General features: G+C 41.0%; 1 protein-coding gene across 1 annotated transcript in view; it reads left to right on the top strand.

Moving 5' to 3' along the window:
• Positions 1-24,736, top strand: part of LOC126252915 (nudC domain-containing protein 1) — a 136,124-nt gene that overhangs the window by 62,974 nt on the left and 48,414 nt on the right. Inside the window, exons 4-6 of the mRNA XM_049953901.1 lie at positions 7,624-7,819; positions 14,033-14,206; positions 15,709-15,928. Coding sequence (XP_049809858.1) covers positions 7,624-7,819; positions 14,033-14,206; positions 15,709-15,928 — 590 coding nt within the window. The remainder of the gene's footprint in view (positions 1-7,623; positions 7,820-14,032; positions 14,207-15,708; positions 15,929-24,736) is intronic.

The raw sequence follows: 24,736 nt of genomic DNA, 5'->3' as shown, positions 1-24,736 counted from the left end.
AGCAAAGTTGTGCACCTGGTATATTGTTGGAACCTGTAAATTTGACATGTATTGCAACTTTAAATTAACGGGGATTCTTTTACTCCAATGATGATAACATTGACCTAAAACTTTTCGCCAGTGCCTTTAAGTAATGGAAAGTATGGGAAATGTTCACAAATTATTGTCTTATAACAGTGAAAAATTAATGAATTCACTATATCTGCAGAAGAACTGAAGTTGTTATATAAGGAAGATGCTTGCAAGTTGATTTGCTGAGTTGCATTATTCTCAGCAGATAGCACAGACCATTCTATTCAGTTGATTTCTGTCTCCTGGAGGAAAATGTTCACAAGATCCCAATACTGCACAGCTGTACAACACAACTGACTCGCTGCCCCACTCAACCCATGGCATCTGAGAAATGTGTTGGTCATCAGGTGTCTGGCAGTCCTGCACTTGTCAGTGAAGAGAACCTGATACCATTGATTTACATTCTATTCCAGTTCTCTTCCACATATTCTTCATGCAGTATGGCGCTGGATAGTTCATACTTCTGTTGATGATGCATAACTAAGGGCCAAATTGGTCATGCAAGCTGTCATTACTATGTAACAATCATCTCCTGGTGGTCTTGACTAGGGATGTTCACTACTAGATAAATCTTAAATTTTTGTTTCTTGTTGTATTTGATCGAGGGTTTGGACGAAGTCTCTATGCCATTTTGGTGGGTGTCTTCCCATGTTTCTTGCTTTAAACTAAAAATGCATGCCTGATCTAAGCTTGAAATGACCCGGGCTGGACAGTGGGCATAGACCACATTTTCCCCGTTCTTGATTGGTGTACAGTTTGCCCTATTGTGTTGCAGGTTCACTTTTTCATCCACTACAGTGGTATTGAGTACTGAGAAAGAGATTTCTGATCAAGGAAATGCAAATTAAAAAGTCCTTAAGATTAATACTGTGCTCCATGTGTTCTGCCAAGTTGTTTCCATTTTCTGCACAGTAGTTCAGCAACAGATCCAGCCATCTTTTACAGGTCCTGAGAGTTTTGCTATTATGTATACTTACTACCTCACACCATTATTTATAGTGGGGTTCAGTTCCTGACACCCACTATGCCCTTTGTTGCTCTTTTGTTTTTCACAGCTTGCACTGATATTCCATGAAACCCAAATCCTCTCTGTGTCTTTCAACTCTGCTGGGCGTGAGGGCTGATGATGATATTTTAATAAATAGTGCCGGAGCCCAAGCGTTATTTAAATTGTAACTGCCATCCTTGTTTATGAAGTCGTTTGACATCTTTATTTCAATAGGATTTGTGTCCATGATGTCTCAGAAACTTGGCATTTGCACCACAATACTTGTCTCATTGTATTTCATTTCATAATTACGTTCAAGGCAATGATTAGTGAAAGCTGATTTGCTTGGTTATTTTGGTTATGGTGATTCTGACATTCCTTGCACCTCACCTCTACTGGTCTGATAGTCTGTTCCACATAAGACATGCCACATTTGCATGGAATGTGACACACACCCAGCCTTTGGAGACCTAGATTGTCTGTAACTTTACATAGAATACTTTTTATCTTAATTGGTGGAATCGAAATACGCTGGATGCTATATTACCCTCTTTCTTAGGTGTTCTTGAGTTTTACTTCATCGCCCATTCAATTTTATGACATGAGTACACATTCCTTTGGAACACTATCCACAGGTATTGTAATTCTTCAATAAAGCCCTCCTTGTCTGAATGTGTTAGAGCTCGATGAACCAGAGTCTTCAGCACTGAATTTTTTTGTGACAGATGGTGATGGCTCAGTATACATAATTTTTCTATGTATGCTGTGACCCAGGGACCATACATTTTTCTGTTATGTAACACTTCGAGGAAATGTGGTTTGTCATCTGTTTCAAGTTCCATTGAGAATTTTATATTATGATGGCTGGAGATAAATTGATCTAGGAACTCTTGAAGCTATTCTGTTCTTGTAGCCACACTGCAGATGTGTTGTCCATGTACTGATAGAAACAGATTGGTTTTGATTTGGCTGATTATAGTGCCTTTACTTCAAAGGTTCATCATGACAGGTGATAATGACCTACCCTTTGCCACACCATTGGTTTGTTCATGATATTTTCATCGAAAGGGAAATAAGTAGAAGTCAGAATGTGCCTAAAATGCGTGTGAAACGATCGCTGAACTTTTCCACAATTAATTCCAAGGAATCAGAAAGTAGAAATCTTGTAAACAGGGAGACTACATTGAAACTGACCATAAATAGCCATATCGTGGAGCTGCAATTGACTGAGGCAGTGTGCAGTCAGCAGAGTTGTGGATGTGGTGTTTGCACTTCCCCCCCCCACATTCACTGAGGATGTGTTTTAGGTATTTTGCCATCTGGTATGTAGGTGTACCAATACTACCAACTAGAACACACACACACACACACACACACACACACACACACACACGACTGTCGGATCATGGGACAGTGAAATGCTGCTTGTGGGAACATACAGGAATGATATAGGGAGCGGCAGGGCAGCTAGTTGCAGTCTGGAGTTTAGATTGGGGGGGGGGGGGGCAGCAGAAAAGTAAGAAATCTGAGCACGTGTTGGTGGAACAGGAGGCTGTGTAGTGCTGGGTAGGAGGCTGTGTAGTGCTGAGTGGGAAGAGGGGAGGGGAAAGATGAGTGAAGGACAGTGACTAACAAAGGCTGAGGCCAGGAGGGTAACAGAAATGTAGGATATATTGCAGGGAGAGTTTCCACATGTGCAGTTCAGAAAAACTGGTGTTATAAGGGAGAGTCCAGATGGCGCAGTCTGTGTGAAGTAGTCATTGAAAAGACTTTGTTTGGGCGGCATGCTCAGCAACTGGGTGGTCCTGCTGTTTCTCTGCCACACTTTGTTGGTGGCCATTCATGCAGACAGACAGCTTGTGGGTTGTAATGCCCATGTAGAAAGCAGCACAGTGGTTGCAGCTCAGCTTGTAGATACTTGAATAGTTTCACAGTAGCCCTGCCTTCAATGGGATAGAGGATGCTTGTGACTGGACTGGAGTAGCTGGTGTTGGGTGGATGTATGGGACAGGTCTTGCATCTAGGTCTGTTACAGGAATATAAGCCATGAGGCAAGGGGTCAGGAACAGTGATTGTGTAGGGATGGACAAGGGTATTGTGCAAGTTCATTGGAAGAACACTACTGTGGGAGGGGGTCGGGGGAGGGGAAGGATACTATGTAGGATATTTTTCATTTCAGTTCCTATCCCTTTACCAGACACTGCCCTTCTCATCACCCCCCTTTACACTAACATCCCTAATGCCCATGGCCTTGCTGCTATTGAACACTGCCATTCCCAATGCCCGAACGTTTCCAAACCTACAACCTTCTTCCTGGTCACCGTTACCAGCTATATCTACAATCACAATTACTTCTCTTTAGCAGGGATCATCTGTAAACAAATCTGGGATACGTCAATGGGAACCTGAATGATAACCTTCAATGCCAACCTATTCATGGGCATCTGGATGAATCCTTCCTAAACACCCAGTATTCCAAATCCATCAAATGGTTCAGATGATGACATCTCTCGTGATCTGGATTGAGGGTGAGGACACCCTATCCACATTCCTCCAGAACCTCAACACCTTCTCCCTCAGTTGCTCAACCCAACAAGCCACCTTCCGTGTTCTTGGCCTCCACTTCAAAGATGGCCACATAATTACACCCGTCCATGTTAGAGCTACCAACCACCACCAATGCCTCCACTTTGACAGCTGCCACCTATCCCAAACCAAGAAGTCCCTTTCATACAGCCTTAGACACCTTTGGCCACTGCACCTGTAGTGATGAGCAGTCCCTCTCAAATGATACCATGGACAAATATACTGAGACCTTCGCAGACCGTGATTACCCTCCCAACTTTGTTCAGAAACAGATTTCTCATTTACCCACTGCCTCCCAAACTCTCACCATCCAGCCACCAAGGAGTAATGATATTCTGCTGCCCACCAAACTTACACAATATCCTCGTCCATCCCTACACAACCCCTGTTCCCAACCCTTTGCCTCGTGGCTCATATCCCTTAGTAGACTAGATGCAAGACCCACCACCATCAGCTCCATGTGGTCACAAGCATCAACTGTCGCATCAAAGGCAGGACAGCCTGTGGAATCAGTCATGTGCAAGGTTAGCTACCACCACTGTGCTGCTTTCTGTGTGGGCATGACAACCAACAAGCCATCTGTCCATATGAATGGCCACTGAGAAACTGTAGTCAAGAGACAGATGGACCACCCAGTTGCTGAACATGCTGCCCATCCCAAAATGCTTCACTTCAATAACTGCTTCATAACCTGTGCCATCTGGATCATTCCTACCAACACCAGCTTTTCTGAATTATGCATGTGGGAACTCTCCCTGCAATATATCCTAAGTTCCCATAACCCTCCATGCCTTCATTAGTCACTGTCCTTCACCCCACCCCCCTCCCAATCCCCTTCCGTGTTCCCACTCCTGCACTACACTGCCTGCTATTACACGAACATCCACAGTCTTCAGAATGAGATTTTCACTCTGCAGCGGAGTATGCGCTGATATGAAACTTCCTGGCAGATTAAAACTGTGTGCCCGACCGAGACTCAAACTCGGGACCTTTGCCTTTCGCGGGCAAGTGCTCTACCATCTGAGCTATCGAAGCACGACTCACGCCTGGTCCTCACAGCTTTACTTCTGCCAATATCTCGTCTCCTACCTTCCAAACTTTACAGAAGCTCTCCTGCGAACCATGCAGAACTAGCACTCCTGAAACAAAGGATATTGCGGAGACATGGCTTAGCCACAGCCTGGGGGATGTTTCCAGAATGAGAAACCGGGCGTGAGTCGTGCTTCGGTAGCTCAGATGGTAGAGCACTTGCCCGCAAAAGGCAAAGGTCCCGAGTTCGAGTCTCGGTCGGGCACACAGTTTTAATCTGCCAGGAAGTTTCATCCACAGTCTTTTTACTTCTCACTTGTTCCCCACCCCTCCCCCCTCTTCCCTCACCCCTTCCCTCAGTCTTAATCTCACGGTTCTATCTAGTTGCCCTACCCGCTCCCCAACTCATCCCTGTATGCTCCTATAAGCAGCGCTATACTGTCCCCTCCTCTATCCTGCTATCCCTCCTCCTCCCTGCCCAAGCCGCCTCCTTACTCCCACCTCCAAAATTGTTTCTCCCATCATGTGCTGTTGATCGCAGTCTGGCCTCCGCAGCCAGAGACTGGATTTTCCATTGTTAGGAATTTGGTCTTGGTGGCACTGCTGCTTGTTTCTTAAGACCCTTAGTGATATGTAGCAAGCCTGACTTATTGCAAAGACTCATCATCTTCCCATTGAGTTTATTCATAAGATCAACATCTATCTGTCTGTTTGCAGTGTCATTCAAAAGATTGAAACTCTTATTTTAGCCCACATATGACAGTACCACATTGTTGCCCTTTTCAGGTGGCAGAACTACAGTTTCCTTGTCCTTCCACAGATTTCTCAGTGCTACTTATCTTTACTTGGCTATGTCTGATTTTAGCGTTGGCACCTCCGAACTTGCTCTGCGTGTTTCATGGCGGACCTCATCTGGTGTGAGAGAAGCTACAACATGTTCCACGGAGCTGATATAATCTGCTATTGGCAGCATTTTTGTAATTGGTGTGAAATTTATCCCTTGTACAAGGGTTTTTACTGTACCCTCATCCAGATGGTTGTCAGTAAAACTAATTACGGCATGGCTACCTACATCTTGGCTTGGATTTTAGTGCAAGCGATCGAATTTTGCTTTCTGGTGTGCAGATGTTTTCAGCTGCATTGACTCTGCTTGTGACCGTGTCTTGTTGCCAATCCATTCCCAAGAATCTGCATAGTGTTTAGGCAACATGTAAAGATGGAGATGAAGCTTGTGAGAAGTTACATCTAGCATTTGTCAGATTTTGTGCATTCCCTCTTGCACTACTATGCTTGCATGGCACATAATCCTATTAGCTGCTGGTGTGTTAATGTGATGCTTCACTGTAGCAAACATGAGTACAACATTCAATGTACTGAGAAGTTGACCTTTCTTTTGCAGAGCTTATCCAACTTGTGTAAATTGTGGAACATCTCCTCACCATAGAGAGAAGTGACAGGATCTCTCAGGTTTTCTTGGCTTGATTAATGGTGTCAAGTTATTTCCATTTTAAGCGCAGTATTTAGATGATTGATCTAGGTATCCTCATCAGGTGCTGCGAGTTTTGCAGCTGTGTGTACTTGCTGCCTGGACTTTAAACCACACATTGAGCTATTATTGGTCTCATAGCCCATGTCTCAGCCAATGATGACAAGATTGAAGAAATGTATGACGACACAAAAGAATTTATTCAGCTAGTTAAAGGAGATGAAAATTTAACTATGATGGGTGATTAGTATTAGATAGTAGGAAAAATCAGATTACCTTCCATTCAGAAGGCTATTGCACGCAGAGATTGTTATATTGACTTGTAAATAATAGATTTCAGCTATCAGTTGTCCTTTTTTAAATTTTATTGGCAGATCAATGAACTGTATATGAAGCCCGATCGACAGGCATTACATGCCTTGATCAAAAATGATAGTACATTGAGAATGGCTAGTTTCTAGCTGAAATCTAGACCTGCCAATAAAATTTAAAAAAGGATGACTGATATCTGAAATCTGTTATTTACAAGCAGGAAAAATAGTAGGTGAATGTGGACTGGGGGAAAGGAGTGAAAGAGGAAACCAACTGGTGGAATTTCGCACAGAACATAATTTAATTGTCGCACTTGGTTTGAGAATAATAAAAGAAGGTTGCATGCCTCAAAGACAGTCACACCGAGAAAACTTGAGAGATCAAGTCCTCAAAGTGGTGCAATCAAATTGTTCAAATACTACATTTATAAAGTCACCAGGATTGAAGTTTAAGAGGTTTGTTTAAATTACTGTCTTATTATTTCAACTTCATGCAACTATGATATACTGAGACATCAGAGGCTTGAGATTTTGCAGATTTAGCTGTCTTAACTCTCTTCCCCCACTGCCTGCAGAATGGTTGTACACACAAATCAAAGTCCTGTACACATTCAGAAAATAACAATAATGGGTTAACACATATTAAATATAATGGTAGCAAATTGTACAAGAAAATAGGAAATTGTTTTCTTGGCCTTTCTTTTTCATTTAGATGTGTTTCTTACTTACTTTCTATGAAAATATTTCAGTTTGACTGTAGGACTGTACGACGAGGATTGCAGATATCAATGGAGTGAGCCTGGGAAATGTTAAGAGTTAACTACCAAAGTTGTTTGCACCAGTGATTTATCTGCAAGGACATCGCGTAACTGCTTCTTAAGTTACAGGCATAATAGTGTGGATAATATGTGAAGTCTAGAAACACAGTATTTCATTTGGTGGTTTTTAAACTTTAATTCTTGCTGCTTGTGCTTCTTACTTTTCATGTCTCCATTTCTGTGATTTATGTATATTGGTGGTTATGAGGAAGGTTGTTTGATGAGGCTATGGTAATTCATAAAAACAAATTAATGTGTAATGTGAATTCTATTGAACCCTGAAACATAATTTCTTTTTAATTGTAATACACTAAAATAACTGCTGAATTCCAGACAGTGCATGTTGAAGAACCATGTGGAGAGGAAAAAGCTTTTAAAGTGATTCATTCAAGATGTATTTCGGAAGGCGGTCATAAATTCATACACTGCTTGCTACTACATATTGAAACAAGGCCTGAAGAAGAAGTAAAAGAGAGCAAGGAAAAGGGAGTCTTTACTACTTTGTTGGAGTGGCTGATTTTTAATGATGGTGTGTGATTTTTTTAAAAAAATATGTATATGTATTGATGCTGCTAAGCATTTACTCATTTCCTTTTTAAAAAAAAAAAAAGCCATTTTATTTTCTATATTAACCCCACAGGCATTGATGAAGGTACAGAACCAGATAATGGTCTCGATTTATGTCTGGCATTGCTTTTAAAATGTATTATGATTTTCTTGAACTTTCCTTCATGTGTCACTGTGTCAAACATGTTTATTTTAGGTTCTGTGAATAGATGTCTATCATCACATTCCATTTAGGAAAAAATCTTAGTAGTTAAGTTTTCATTCTCATATACAAAAAGATATCGAACAGAACTAGCCAAAAATCAGATTAGAAGGTTGATAATGCATTAGTGCTTGGGTACTTGCATTACCTTCTTTCAGTATGACAAACTTTTTGCTGTTTTTCAGTTCAGTTCCTGTGGAAGTTTAAGGCAGCCTCTCATTGCTGCTGTAGTCGGTTGCACTAAGAATGTTGCTCAACAGTGTTCATATAGTGTTCAACATGTTTGTAAAACTTCAATCCTCAGTTACTCAAATGTTTGAGAACCACATCATACACGTGCAGAATTTGTTATATTTAAGCATTTACTACAATTGGGCATACAATGAGCACAGTTGGTGACTCGGGTGAATGCTTCCCTTGTCAGATGAAATCTCTGAAGATTTAGTTGGCTGTGTAGCTGCCTGTGTTCAGGAGATTGGTCTGACACATGCTCTTTTCAACCTTTGTAATCTTTTATGTTACACTTTGCTTTCTTACTTTTTTATTATTTCAGCTTCTTAATATTTTGTCAGTAATGTGTAGTGATTGGGGGATTGATAGTTGGGTGCGGAAGTTGACCCCGTGCTGCAAGTGCTATCTCTGAGGGGGAGGGGGGGGGGTGCAATGCCAAGACAGATTAGGAAATGAGACACTTGAAGCTGTAGGTGAGTTTTGCAATTGGGGCAACAACTTAATTGACCAGAATGAGATTTTCACTCTGCAGCGGAGTGTGCGCTGATATGAAACTTCCTGGCAGATTAAAACTGTGTGCCCGACCGAGACTCAAACTCGGGACCTTTGCCTTTCGCGGGCAAGTGCTCTACCACTGAGCTACCGAAGCACGACTCACGCCCGGTACTCACAGCTTTACTTCTGCCAGTACCTCGTCTCCTACCTTCCAAACTTTACAGAAGCTCTCCTGCGAAACTTGCAGAACTAGCACTCCTGAAAGAAAGGATATTGCGGAGACATGGCTTAGCCACAGCCTGGGGGATGTTTCCAGAATGAGATTTTCACTCTGCAGCGGAGTGTGCGCTGATATGAAACTTCCTGGCAGATTAAAACTGTGTGCCCGACCGAGACTCGAACTCGGGACCTTTGCCTTTCGCAGGCAAGTGCTCTACCACTGAGCTACCGAAGCACGACTCACGCCCGGTACTCACAGCTTTACTTCTGCCAGTACCTCGTCTCCTACCTTCCAAACTTTACAGAAGCTTCTGTAAAGTTTGGAAGGTAGGAGACGAGGTACTGGCAGAAGTAAAGCTGTGAGTACCGGGCGTGAGTCGTGCTTCGGTAGCTCAGTGGTAGAGCACTTGCCCGCGAAAGGCAAAGGTCCCGAGTTCGAGTCTCGGTCGGGCACACAGTTTTAATCTGCCAGGAAGTTTCAACTTAATTGACGATGTCCAAAGTAGAGGATTTAAAATGCAGTGTAGCCATAGTAAGAAATAAATTTATAAAAAAACAGGATTTTGTTAATATCTAATATAAACTTAAGTCGTAAGACGTCTCTTTGGAGGATATTTGCTGTTGTGTAGCCTTGTACAAAAGTGAAACATGGATGATAGACAGTTCAGACAAGAACAGAATGTGTTGCTACAGAAGAATGTTGAAGATTAGATAAGTACATTGAATAACAAATGAGGAGGTGGTACTGAATAAAATTGAGGGAAAAGGAAATTTATGACACAGCTTGATTAAAAGAAAGATTGATTTACATGCACATTCTGAGGCACCAAGGCTTTGTGAATTTGGTAAATGCGGTAAGTGGAGGGCAGGGGGGTAAGAATTGTAGAGGGAGACCAAGGGATGAATGCAGTCAGCAGGCTCTAGTGGTTGTAGGTTGCAATAATTAAGTTGATATTGGAGAGGCTTGCTCTTTGGACTGAAGACCACAACAACAGAAAAAGCACTGAACAGGACAAGATACATATACAGGGTGTCCTAGAAGGAATGGTCAATATTTAGGGATATAAGAAGAATGATCATTTGAAGCAAAGAAGTATAGTAAACATGGGTATCATACATACTTTTAAGAGCTAAGAGCACTTCCTTATCTTCAGTACTGTGAAACAAATTTCTTTGACTGCAAGCTCTTTGTTGTCCATACTTTGAGAGATGGTTGTAATGGACCAAAACAAGAAGAAATTGGTCAGTAAACAAGGGTTCTAAAATGCATACCTTAAGAGCCATGAGCACTATTTCTTCTTTGCTACTGTGAAATGTATCACTCTTACTGAACTAGTGCTTGTAGCCCTTACAGTAGGCGTTTTAGAGCATAAGTTTACTAGACATCTTTTTCTTGTTTTTGTTCTACTATCTCCTCCCAAAATGTGGAAAGCAAAGAGATTGCAGTAAAAGAAATTTGTTTCACGGTATCAAACATGAGGAAGTGCTCATAGCTTTTAAGGTATGCATTGCAGAACCCATGTTTACTAGATTTTTTTTGTTTCAAATGATCATTCCTGTCATTTCCCTGATAATTACCATTCCTCCTGGGACGTCCTGTGCAGGAACAGTGCATTATGGAGAATAACAAGACTAATAAAGGAAGTTGAAAATGGTGCCACATTCATGCAAGGTAAATAACTGCATATGAAAATGTACAAGAACTGAAGGCATAAATTGTTGATAGGTAATGTAAACAGTCATAGTTGAACTTAACAAAGTGTTAAAGTTAAGCAGAGCATAGGTAGGAAAGGCAACTTGGTTCAGCACCCTTTGTTTCGGCATAACCCAACTCTTTCAAATGTGAGCGATTTGGAATTCTCTGCTAACCTTTATTTGGAAATCTCTGCTAACCTTTCTTATGTGCTCATCATGCAATGTGTTGTGGCAAATTCAGAATACACAGCATGATAGAAGGATTAATGTAGTAGACAAGTTGGCAGGAATGTCTGTCTACTCTAATGTGTGAACAGTGAATAACAGCGACATAATGTTATCCCACATTTTACAATTAATGCAAAATTCAAGTAATCAGTCTGTATCATCATACCAACCATAGCCAGCCACAAGCCACCTGTAAACATGTTTGTCACAAAACATAACAAGAGGACATACTAAGTGGGCAGTCTATCCATTAGACATAGATGTAGATAGATGAGCACAGATACAAAAGAAGGAGAAATAATGATTGGCAACCAGAGAACCAAGCAATAAGATATCCATATCATACATAAGCTCGTAAAAATATATTAGATTATAAGTGTATGTAAGGCTTGGTTACATACCACAAACATGAACGAAGCAACAAATGGAAATTTTTCAAGGTTGTGTCTATTTTGCCGCAAAACAGCACAAACAGGTGATAGTGAAGTAGAAACAATGTAAAGAATACAGAACGTAACATACATAACTGTAGATAAAAATGATCTTCATTTTTTCCCAACTTAACGGATTTGCACACACATTCTGAGAACTGGTTAATGTGTTCAGTGTGGGGTGTGACCACCTCTGGCACCACTACAGGCCTGACAACAATGGGACATGCTGTGAATGATGTCATCAACCACCCATGCTCTGAGGTCGAGCATTATCTTCCATCAATACGAAGTCTGGGCCCACAGCACCTCGCAACAACTGTGCATGAGCTCTCAAGATCTCCTCACGGTACCTGACAGTAGTTTCATGAAGAGGTGTTAGTGGTCAACATAATCCCTGCCCACACCATTAGGGATGCTCCTTGATGTTCATCTCTTTCCACAATGTTTGGGTCGTGAAATTGTGTTCCATGTGCCCTCCAGGTGTGAATCTCGAGAATCACTCCAGATCAAATTGGGACTCATCTGTGAAAAGAACGTTGGCCCATCATTCAACCGCCCAGGTGGCATGCATACGGCTCCACTCTATACACATTCCCTTCTATGAAAACATGGCAGAGGTAAATAGACAGCAGGTCTCCGACAATAAAGGCCATTCTACTGAAACTGTCTGTACACCATTTGCATCAATACAACACGTCCAGGGGATGGTGTAAGGTCAGATGTCAGTTGCAGTGCCATACTAAGGCGGTTCTGTCATGCACTTACAGAAAAATAACAGTCTGCCCTTTCTGATGTCACAAGTGGTCAGCCCTGTCCTGGTTTCCAGGATACAGGTTCAGTCTCTGTAAACTGTCGCCTCAACTGAGAAACAGACCAATTCACAGTAAGTCATTAGGCCACATCAGTTTGTGACTCTCCTGCTTTCATTCTTCCTATGGTCTCCGCAGCAGAGTGTCTGTAGCATCTTCTCTGTGTCGTACTGCAACATCTGTGACTGTGTACACATTGATTGCAGATGTGGGACTACCCTGCAAACACTACCTCGCTTGATAGATGTCCTGATGTCATTTTTGGTGTGGTTGTACATTGATTGGAATGCCATCTTCCATGCAGAACACAACTGTAACGACATCTTTTGACAGTTTGTATGATTATATCATGAATTTGACACAGGATGAGTAAGTAGCAATTTGTTGCTTTAATTTTGGACACCAGTGTATATGAAGTAAACTTAATTATTTACCAACAAGCAAAATGCTTATTACAGATAAAATATGACATAATAGATGAGTGACTTCAAAATGATATATTTTGCTAATCATGCCAGTTATGTAGCCAGCCACATGTGTGAAATTGGAAGCAGTGTTCAGATTGTATGAATACATTTTACATAGCTGGCATTGATGTTGTATTGATTCGGTGTTTTGATAGTAAACAAATAAGTCTGCATGATTATCTTTATTGTATCTATCCATGACTTTCTGTAGCTTATATGCTGTGTGTTAGGAGTACACTGAGACTCACATGATTATTACATTTTGAATTCTGCTGGCTGCTTGGGGATGGTTATTTTGTTCTGTGTAATTTTAAGCTTATAGTATAATCTGGATCTGTGCTACACATCCAGGTGGGTGGATGGCATGAGTTGCTGTTTCTTGACAAACAGTTGTGTACCGAAGAAATCTTTTGTAAGTTGATGTCAAAAGGTACTCTGGAGCTAATTCACTTCTAAATTCTGTTTTGGACCTTTATTGAGATTCCAGTTGGTAGGGGTCCCTTGTTTGTTTTTAGTGATTTCAATTTTCTTTTCACCATCAGCACTGATATGTGTTTCATCTTTGCACTAACTTACTGTCAAACAGCGTTCAGCACTGAAGGTGTAGTTTTGCTGTTTCAGTTCTACCATGTAGTCAACAATCACTGGTGGTAGCCTTAATATATGTTTAAAATTTCTTCAGTTTTTGTGAAAGCTTGTTCTATAATATTTTGCCATTGTAGTTGGCAAAGGCCTGATAAATTGGTCTTCTGATACCCCAGTATATTTCGATTAACATTTTCATAGTTGCATTATTAGAATTTGTGTAAGAGGTACTATTTGTTGTGAAGCTTTCCAATGATTTCTTGAAATCTATTGGGATCCTTCTTTATCTTCCAACTATTTTGCTGATTACAAATTTTTATGAATTGTGATGAACTATTTGGAGGGTTATTTCACTGTGTTTTGTGTATTGTTTTACATTTCCTAATGCACACTTTAGAGTTTTTGTGCTTGTTTAGTTGTCTTTCTCCTTAGCCTGGTAAATCCCTCCCCTCTAGACTTCTGCCATCTTCTGTTACAGAGGTCTGTATTTTTTTAGCACATACCAAACTTTGTCCTCGTTATTCATGTTCACTGAAATGTCATGTGTATAGCATAAACTGTCCAAGGAGCATTATATTTTGGAGATATGCATGGAAAATTTTTGGAGTTATTGTACCATCAATAAGAAAAACTACAATAAATCATATTTTTAAAAAAGTTGTTACCCAATGTGACATGTAAGTTAGTATGACAAGAATAATTTGTGTAACGTACTTTTGATGAGATAAAGTTTTGAATTGTGGTATTTACAAGTAGTCTCATCATTATGAAAAAACTGAGTCATGCTTCAAAGTGACATTTCTGTTGCAGGTGGAATAGGAAAGTGGTCATTGCATGCTAGTAGACAGGTGTCTACTGTGAAAGGTATTGAGTATGCAGCAATTGAGACCTATTGTACAGCATTGTATGTTGCCAGTGAAAAACCTGTTGTTTTCACAAAAGATTCTGAAAAACCTGTGGAGGACAGAAAAATACCAGAACAAGGTTAGCAGACCATTTTGTGAAAACAGACTTCAGTTATTTATATTTGCATTTTTTCTTTACTCACGTTCTTATTTAGGTATGTTCTCAAATTATCTTTGCAGTTTTTCTTCAAGGTAAGAATCTAAAGGTGCAGTGTGGCACATTCCTTTAAAGTAATGCCCAAATCAGATAGATAACTTGTCTGTACTTTGTACAATGAAACAAGAACTCAGACAGTGGGTAGCACCGTTCCCAGTCTTTAGTTTGAGAATGCAAAATGATGCTGAGGGTACCGAAACTATGTGGGTGAAAACAAGATTCATCTATAAAACCGTTGCAGCAGTGAGGCATTGGCAAGAGATGTCTCTAAAATCACATTAATTGATTGGTTGTGGTAGACATTCAGGCAAATGTGTCAAGCCTAATGTAACTGCCAGTGTTCGTCTTTTGCCACATGGACTATAGCCATAAATTGAGTAAACATATAACCAGAAAGGAAACAGGGTTACAGAAGCAAAAATTTCAGTGTACAGTGAATCGTAGGGAGGAAAATCATAATTCTGGAAGGACAGAAGTAGTTGGGTGAAGCAATATATTGAAAACTTAAAAAAATGTTCAGATTTTTTTCTATGTTAGATATTTACAATGGTGCATGATAATGTTCAGGAAAATGTTGCATTACATACATTCAATCCAAAATAAATTGTCTCATGTTTATTCAAATGCATGTAATTGTATTAATAGGGCAGCACTGTCCACGATATGACTTAGCAGTTCATGTTACATATCCATTTTTCTTCTGTATACTTCTGTCTTCATCTGATGGTGTGCTAAGGATGTCAGCTTGGGGGATCTTGGTGACTAGTTAATGATACTACCATGGTTGTTTAATGGCATCAGCATGAATATTCACCTAGTGGTGAAAATTTAGTTGAAACTTTCTTTCAGATGTGTGGTGGAGTGCACCAGTTTGAAAAACTTTGTTATGCTGATGCAGATTATGCATTCTTCCATTGGCACATTTTATTGAATTACCATATAATATTGTCATTGTTGGTGTTTCATTATCTTATTCAGCTTACATGCGGTTGCATTATCTGTGTGTACATTTTATAGGAGCTTTCACTTTTAGCTCTGGTTCACATTTGAATTGTAGTAGCAGATTTTTTAATACTAGGGTTGATTCATCATTGTAGACAACAATAAAAATGCAATGATATTATATACTGTGCTGTCTTTGTCTGAAGACTTGATACTAAAAAAAAAAAAGTAATATTCTAGTAGTGCGAGCATTTGATGAATAGTGTTACACATTTGTGTATGCCTTCTGGTTGTAAAATGTTTTTCTTTTATATAACTGATGCAATATATGTCTGTTGCTGAATGTGAATATTCATTCTTCATTAATGAACCGGTAAAAAATTGTAGGTAGCAGTATTTCACCTTGCAGCATCTGTTTTTGCACTCTGTCTTGAGCTTGCTTCTTATATTAACTGTCTATATAAAACAAGTTTAATTTACAGAAAATATGCAAAAGCCAAAGCGCTATATGTGGCTTCAAAATCAGGAGGACATCACAGTATGGCTTCAACTTGCGGAGAGTGTTGTGAAACAGGACATTCATGTTAAAGCATGTGCTGATTGCTTGACTATTACTTGTCGTGGTCAAAATCTCCTGGAAGGGGATACTTGTCACAGGCTTAGCACAGAATTACCTGCTGTGTGGACTCTAGAGAAAGGAAAGTAAGTATTAGCATAACATAGTATAGTAATTTATTCATACAAGGATCATTTTACAATGATGTTGGATGTGGCAGGTTAATACAAGGAAAATGTAAAGTCATATATACAGCCATGTAAATTAAACAATGGAAAATCCAGAGTGGAATAATGGCAGTATTATGAAAAGGATAGATTGCCACTCACCATACAGAGGAGACATTTAGTCACAAATAGGCACAGCAGAAAGACTGCTCAATATGGGAGTTTTCAGCCAAAAGGCCTTCTTAAGTAGACAAAACATACACATTCACACAAGCACAATTCACACACGTGACCATTGTCTCTGGCCACTGAAGCCAGCGTGGCCTCTGTGGCCATAGACAGTGGTCATCTACGAGGTGTGTTCAAAAAGTAAGGCGACTTTATATTTTTATGAAAAAATATTTATTTATTCATCAATATTCATGTTGTTTCCTTCAAAGTAATCCCCCTCAAATACAATACACTTGTGCCAACACTTCTTCCAATCCTCAAAGCACTTCCCATAAGCACTTTTTGGTACAGCTTTGAGTACTTCCAGCAATGCAGTCTTTTATTTCTTCAGTCGTTGAAAATCTTTGTCCTTTAATAGGTTTCTTCAGCTTTAGAAACAGGAAAAAGTTGCAGGGGGCCAAATCCAGTGAATATGGTGGCTGAGGCATGACTTTTTGCGTATTGCTTCTCACTAACGGCGCATAACGGCAAAGTAATATTTTTTATTGACAGTACGGCCATGAGGCAAAAATTCATGATGCACTATGCCATGGTAATTGAGAAAAACAGTGAGCATAACTTTGACGTTTGGTCAAACTTGGCATGCTTTTCTTGTCTTGTCTCTTCGGTATGGTTCCATTGGGACGATTGGGCTTTGGTTTTGGCGTCATAACTGTAAACCCGTGTTTTGTCACCAGTTATGACCCTTTTGAGCAAATCAGGATCATCATTGACATCATTCAAGAGCTCCTCAGCGATGCTTGTGCGACGGTTCTTCTGGACAAATTTGAGAAGTTTTGGAACAAACTTCACTGGAACATGTCTCACACCCAAAACATAAAAAAGAAAATTAAAAAAAAAATTGCATGACACGAGCCGACCGATATGCCATCATCCTCAGCAACTTCTCTTACAGTAATTCAACGATTTTCCAGAACAATTTTCTCCACAACTTCAATGTTATTATCTGTTGTCGAAGTGCTGGGGCGTCCAGAGTGAGGTTCATCATTGGCATCTTCTCGGCCATCTTTGAAGAGCTTGTACCGCTTAAACTTACTCCCCCCCCCCCCATAACAGACCCACCATATGCCACTGTCAACATTTCAAGTGTTTTAAAGCACTTGATTCCATTTTTCACACAAAATTTGATGCAAGTTCTTTGCTGCATTTCTTATAATAATCTAAAATCACCGAACACAGAAAAACATGTCTAACCTTTCTATCTGTCAAAAACAAACGAAGTATGCTTACACTTGAAACTGTGAACATATGTTTGGGACATGGGTAACAAAAAAAAAAAAAAATTTGATAATCAAATGTACATTGCCTGCCCAATTTGAAGTGACCATACTTTTTGAACAGCCCTTCTAAGTGTGAGTTGTCTACCCTAGAAGAAGGCCTTTTGACTGAAAGCTCACATGTGTAGTAGTCTTCTTGTTGTGCCTATCTGTGGCTCAACATATCCTCTGTATGGTGAGTAGCAATCTATCCTTTTCATAACATCGTTATTCAACCATATAAATTTATATACATTTAACAAGGGCAGGGCAGATGATCATCCCTAGCCATGTAGAATGAACCATCCTGGTTTTGCTTTTGCCTGACGTGATTAGCGAAGATTATGGACAACCAAATTCAAGAAGACCAGACAGAGCATGAGCCTCCATCCTCCCTAAACTGAGGCACATCTCAATAAATTCACACCTCATTCAGTTTGTACCTACTGTGCAGTACTCTTTATGTTTTTTTGTACTTGGAACAACGTAGTTTGATAAGATGGGAAATAGTTATTCAGTTATTCATTGCAGCTTTCAAAATGAAATCATGTATGCACTATGTACACTTGCTGATGACATCAGGACCATGACCATACTGCCATGTCTTTGTTAAACCTCCATGTCCTCCCTTTTGCCTTTCTGAGAAACTGTGTCAGCACTGAATGGTGAGTCAGTGAGTGAGCTATTGAGCTCAAGTAGATGGTCAGACACTAGTATTATGTACTATAGATCTTGGGTAAATAATTTTTCTGTAAAAACATTACATTAGGAACTTTATAATGTGACAGAGGTTGTTTGTTATTTTACTAACCTCCTACTCGTAGTTTTCTAAGTAGTTTTTTAATGGTATTGTTTAAATTATTTAACAGATATAATTTGTGACTGGCTGTGTGGACAAATGACAAATTATTATTCAATTCTGATACCTGACAAAAAATGTTGTTTAAAGCTTTTAATTTGTTTTTCCTTAGTACATGTAATGTAATGGTCCTACCCCTTCCTAACTAATTAATTAATTAGGGATAGATATGAATGGTTCTGACCAAGACACTTTACTGCATCAGCCATGCTAATGGCACTAGTTGTTCCTTCTCACTGTAGACCATGGCTGTTTTATTCACTGACCCACTTGTTTGTGGGTCGGGTTAAAGCTCCCTTTGGCATGAACTCACTTTGGGTTTGTTCCATCATCCGTTTGTTCCATTCTGCTCTCATATACACTTTAAATGGTTTGTTTATCGAGACATCAAGGGGCTGCAATTGTGGAGTAATTCCTCCCAGAATAACAGCAAGCTCTATATTTCTCTTTCTCAATTTCTTTTTCAGGGAATTTTTCAAATAACTATTAAAGTGATGTAGCACAAGAAGAGAACTCTTCTTCAATAAAGCACCTTCTCCCACATAATTTCGTACCAGCCTAATCCGTCTAACCCTTGCCATGTACATGAACACCACCACCTGATGATATTTCAGAAGGTTTTGCATTTTTTTTGCACTTGAAAATGATCATTGAATTAAGTTTAGTACCATCAGCACTTATTTTTATAGTTGCAGTTTTAGGACATTTCGTGGCAACAGTTCTGTTACTCTGCACATCAAACATCAGAGGAGTTTCATTCATGTTTGCTGTTTGGCTTAGTTCCACACTGTTTTTCTTTCAACGTTGAATAACAAAGTGACAGAAAGATAATATATTCTCTTCATACTCTCGTGGCATTTTCTGTGATATTTTGTTTTTGGTTTGCATGCTAAGTCCTTGATACTTCATAAATCTGCAGCACCAACCAACTCCACCCTTAGTCTGTTAAGTTCCACTGTAGTGCTAGCTTACAAGCGTGTATTTAATCATTTTCGTATTAATACCAATGTCATCTTTGTGGTGTCCTTGAATCCATTTCAGTATGCAATCATCTAGTTTTGGCCATTTTCTGTTCAGTCCTCTATTTGCACATTTAGTCTTCCTCTCTCTCTCTCTCTTTTTACTAGCCTCCACCCTCTTTCTTTTCTGTCGTTGGAGAGCCAAAATGGCAGTCAGCTGCTCTGTTTCCATGTTCTTCTGCATGTGCTATTACTTTTAATTTATAGCCCACGTCATACGAATACCTTTTATTTTTACCATTACGAAACTAGCTACTAACAAAAATATTGTACTGTTACTGTCGCTTTCAGTTAAAGTTCACTGTCACCATTGACTGCAATGTCGCATCATAGGTTAGACACTGTTCTGGGTTTGTGATGGCAAGGAGACAATGTTAGCAAGTTTGTGAATCCCCGCAACTCATGTTTGTCGCATTGGTGCACTGCTGTTGCCAGTTGAACCCAGTGATGACAGATAGATACAGGTTTCCCATGGTATCGAAAATATGGCCATTTTTAAGACTGGTGGAAATTTTAAGTTGGACACTGGACATGTTGATATCAGTTTAGAGTATGACATGCACCTGAATTTTGCAGGCAATCTTTCGAAGAAAATAATGCGTATTATAGTCCAGAAAATACAGTAATAACAGTGGGAAGTCGTGCATTCACGGATTCTTATGTAAATATTCTCTGCTACACCTTTAACACAGGTAATCAGTTTTGCGAAAATGTATTGGGTTCATTCTACATGCATGGTGCCTCTTCGAAAACTAGTCAGAGACTGTATAAATGTTTCCCAAGACTGATTAACACTTTAAACTTAATTGAAAATCTAAAATCACTTGCAGTGAATACATGTTGTCAGCCTGAGTACTAGTCAGAAATTGCATTGTGAGTTAGCTTCAATCTTTTGCACTGCCTGCACAGGGTATATTTCTGATTGATCAGTTTAATTGGCCAATGATAGAATACATTAAACAAAATTCTAATTAAAATATGAGCTTGAGTCTGGTGTTACTGAAATTAAATTTAAGAAGCTGTTAGTGTGGAGAGTTTTGACAATCTAGTTGGAGACATGTATAAACAGTTAATGTTATTAATCAGAAGTGTGTGTTTGCTGTCAAGACTTGCATTGTGATTCACTGTAGTCTCTACACTGAACTGACAAAAGTCATGGGATACCTCCTAATATTGTGCCAGACCTACTTTTGCAAATATTGTGCTGGACCTCCTTTTGCTTAGCATAATGGAACAACTCTATGTGGCATGGACTCTACTAGTTGTTGGAAGTCTCTTGCAGAAATGTTGAGCCACGCTGCCTGTGTAGCCCTCCATAATTGCAGAAGTTTTGCCAGTGCAGGACTTTCCGCAAAAACTGACCTCTCAATTACATCCTGTTTTGGGCAATCTGGGTGGCCAACTCATTCGCTTGAACTGTCCAGAATGTTCTTCAAACCAGTTGCAAAACACAGCCCACACCATTATGGAGCCACCACTAGCTTGCACAGTGCCTTGTTGGGTCCATGGCTTCGTGGGCTCAGCACCGCACTCAAACCCTACCATCAACTCTTACCAATTGAAATCAGGACTGACCTGACCACGCCGTGGTTTTCCAATCATCTGTGGTCCTACTGATATGGTCACAAGCCCAGGAGAGGCACTGCAGTCTTCTTTCTTGGATTAAAGGCCGTGAATGTTCCATAGAAGTCAATGAGGGGGACACGACAGATGTATCAGTTAGGACTGTGTGGTGAAATGTGGCATTAATAGGTTTTGGCAGCAGACTATGGAAGCGCATGCCTTTGCTAACAGTAGTACTAACAGATATGTTCGTCGTGTGTCTCTTATTGACTTCTATGGAAAGTTCGTGGCATTTGATCCAACAAAGAGGACTTATGGCTGCTCTTAAAATTGCAGCGTCTGCTTGCTCTCAGCCTCCAGGAAACAAAATTGTATCCTCATGACCTTTTTGAGCTCCCACAATTCTTTCCCGTCCGCTTTGACCTTCCTCACCCAAAGATGGCTTTTCATCTCATGGGGGAGCTATGCTGCTCATCCGGGATGACGTTCATAGTCAACCCATTTTCCTGATTACCTGGCTTCAAGCTGTTGCAGTTCACCTTTTCCTTCCTTTATGTGACTTTTACCCTTTGTACTGTTTACATCCCTCTGTCATTTGGTGTCACTAGGACAGTCTTCCTCATCCTCTTTTACACCATCTCCTTTGGAACTCTCCCAGAACCTCTCACGGAAGTGCCCTCTTGGTTGATCTTCTAAACCAATTTAACCTCATGTGACTTAACACAAGAGCATACACATTCCTTTCAGTCTCGACACACACCTATTCCCATTTGGACCTATCCTTCTGCTCTGCCAGGCTTGTCCACCATTTTCAGTGGTCCGTTCTGCCTGACTCATGCTCGAGCGAGCATTTCCCGTGTGCTGTCTCTTAGCTGACACCTGCCCACCTCTGTGCACTCCCAAATGGCAGCTTTCTAAGGCCGACTGGTGACCTTCGACAAACTACATTTCCCCAGTTGTGACGATCAGGCAGAATATCTTACAAACATTATACGTACCACCGCAGAACGTTCCATTCCTTGCACATCCACTTTACCGCACCATCTCCCGGTCACTTGGTGGGCTGAGACATGCCTTGATGCCATTTGCACATGGAAATGTGCTCTCAGTGTTTTTAACTATCATCCTATGTTGGCAAACTGCATTTGTTATAAACAGTTGCATGCACAGTGCCGTCACATTCTTCGGGATAGCAAAAAAGATAGCTGGATTTCATTTGTTAGTTGTTTTAACAGTTCCACTCCCTCTTCCATCATGTGGGACAACGTCTGATAGCTCTCCGGGATCAAGTTTCATTCTCCAATTTCCAGCCTGACTGTAGCAGACGATGTCATAGTGGACCCTACTGCTATCTCCAGCATCTTGGGCCACCATTTTGCGTAGATTTTGAGCCCACCCACTATCACCCTGCCTTACTCCACCAGAAATGAGTGGAAGAGGCTCGGGCGATACCCTTCTCGTCTCAGAATCATAAGTGCTACAATGCTGCCTTTACTATGAGGGAGCTAGATCGTGTTCTCACTTCCTCCCGATCCTCCGCCTCAGGGCCAGACGATGTTCACATTCTTCTCCTTCAGAAGTAATATCGCACCTGGGCAGAGGGAATGTTTCCCAGATGCTGGTGCGAAGCTACTGTCATACCCATACCTAAGCCCGGTAAGGACAAACACCTTACTTCTTTTTATCACTCCATTTCCCTCACCAGCTGTGTGTGCAATGTTATGAAACGTATGTCTCATTCCCAGCTGGTATGGTGGCTTGAGTCTTGCAATTTGCTTACCACTGCATAGTGTGGATTTCAAGCGCACTGTTCTGCAGTTGACAATCTCGTCACTTTGTCAACCCATGTTATGAATGGTTTCCTGTGGAAGTACCAGACTGTGGCCAATTCGCCCCCCCCCCCCCCCCCCCTCCCGATTTAGAGGAAGCTTACAACACCAGCTGGAGAACTGGTATCCTCCGTAAACTCTATACTTGCAGATTCCATGGACGCGTGCCTGGTCTCCTTCAGGAATTTTTAACAGACTGGATTTTCAAGGTACGTATGGGCTCTGCCTTGTTGGACACCTTTATCCAGGAAAATGGTGTGCCTCAGGGCTCCATCCTGAGTGCCGTCCTCTTTGCTACCACCATTAACCCATTTATTGCCTGTCTCCCACCAAGCATCTCCGGCTCCTTTTTCGTTGACGATTTTGTCATCTACTGCAGTTCTCCGTGAAATTGTCTCATTGAGCAGTGTCTTCAGTGATGTCTTGATTGTCTTTACTCATGGAGCGTTGACAATGTCTTTCAATTTTCCACTGACAAAACCATTTGTATCAATTTCTGGCGCAATTGGTTTGTTCCACTGTCTTTATGTCTTGGACCTGTTGCTCTTCCTTTCATTGAAACTATGAAATTCCTGGGCCTCAAGCTCCATAGGAAACTTTCTTGGTCCTCCCACGTGTCTTACCTGGCTGCCCACTGTATGTGGTCTGTCAATGTCTTAAGTGTTCACAGCGGTATTACCTGGTAATAGATCGTTGTACTGGTCCCTTGTTGATTTGAAACTAGACTATGGGTGTTTCATTTATGCATTGCATGTCTGTCCATCTTATGCCGTTTCAATACAATCCACCATCATGGCATCCGCTTTGCCACTGGCACCTTTTACACTAGCCCGGTTGAGTCCGTTTGCCGAAGCTGCTAAACTACCGTTGTCGTACTGCCGTGACTTCCTCCTCAGCAAGCTTGCATGCCATTTGTCTGCCTTGTCTGACCACGCATCCTATGTCTCCTTCGATGACTCCTTTAATCACTGGTATGGGGCATGTCCCTCTTCTCTGTTACCTCCTGGAGTTCACTTTCGGCTCTTGCTACAGCAGCTTAACTTCATGCAGCCTGACACTTTCCCTACGGGTGTGAACCATTCACCACCTTGGCTTCGTCTGCCAGCCCCTGTTCACCTTGGTCTTAACTCATTTCCTAAGGACACTACTCCAGCCTTGCTCTTATCTACTTCAGTTTCATGACCTTTGCACAGAACTTCGCGATAGTGCCTTTGTGTACACTGATGGCTCTCAAACTGACTGGTGTCGGGTGTCTCTTCGTCATTGGCGGCAATGTTTTTTGGTATAGGCTTCTGGAACACTGCTCAGTATTTACAGTGGAGCTCTTCGTCCTGTATCAGGCTACACAGTACATCCGGCGACACAGGCTTTTCAGTTATGTTATCTGCTCAGAGTGTCAGTGCCCTTCAGAGCCTCTGTGTGCTGTACACCATTCATCCCTAAGTGCAACGGACCGTAGGAAAGCTGTCACTTGCTTACTCTTGGTGGAGCCACTGTGATGCTTATGTGGGTTCCTGGTCATTCTGGTGTGATGGGAAGCATAGCTGCTGATGCTGCTGCAAGGCTACAGTCGTGGTACCTTGGTCCGCTAGTTCTTCCATTCCCTCTAACGATCTTTCTGTTTCCGTCTGTCAGCAGGTGATGTTACTTTGGCACCATCACTGACCCTCCCTTCATGGGAACAAGCTCTGAAAAATTATACCTCTCCCAGTGGCTTGGACAACCTCCTCTTGACCCTCTTTCATGAGGGGATCATTTTAGCTAGGTCGTGTATTGAGCACTGTCTTTTTAGCCATCACCATCTGTTAAGTGGTGCTCTCCCACCACTTTGTGCTCATTGCCCTCAGCCTTTGACAGTTCACCATTTCCTTATGGAATGCCCTTTTTTTGAGCACTTACATTCCAATTTATGTTTACTGTCTGAATTATTGGCTGTTTTAGTGAACGACACATGGGCTGTCGACCGTGTTTTACTTTTTACCCTTCATAGCCGTATGACAAAGGACATTTAACCCCTAGTTAAGGACCTC

This window comes from Schistocerca nitens, chromosome 4, assembly GCF_023898315.1.
Source record: "Schistocerca nitens isolate TAMUIC-IGC-003100 chromosome 4, iqSchNite1.1, whole genome shotgun sequence".
Lineage (NCBI taxonomy): Eukaryota > Metazoa > Arthropoda > Insecta > Orthoptera > Acrididae > Schistocerca > Schistocerca nitens.
This window is presented reverse-complemented; position numbering and strand designations above follow the sequence as displayed.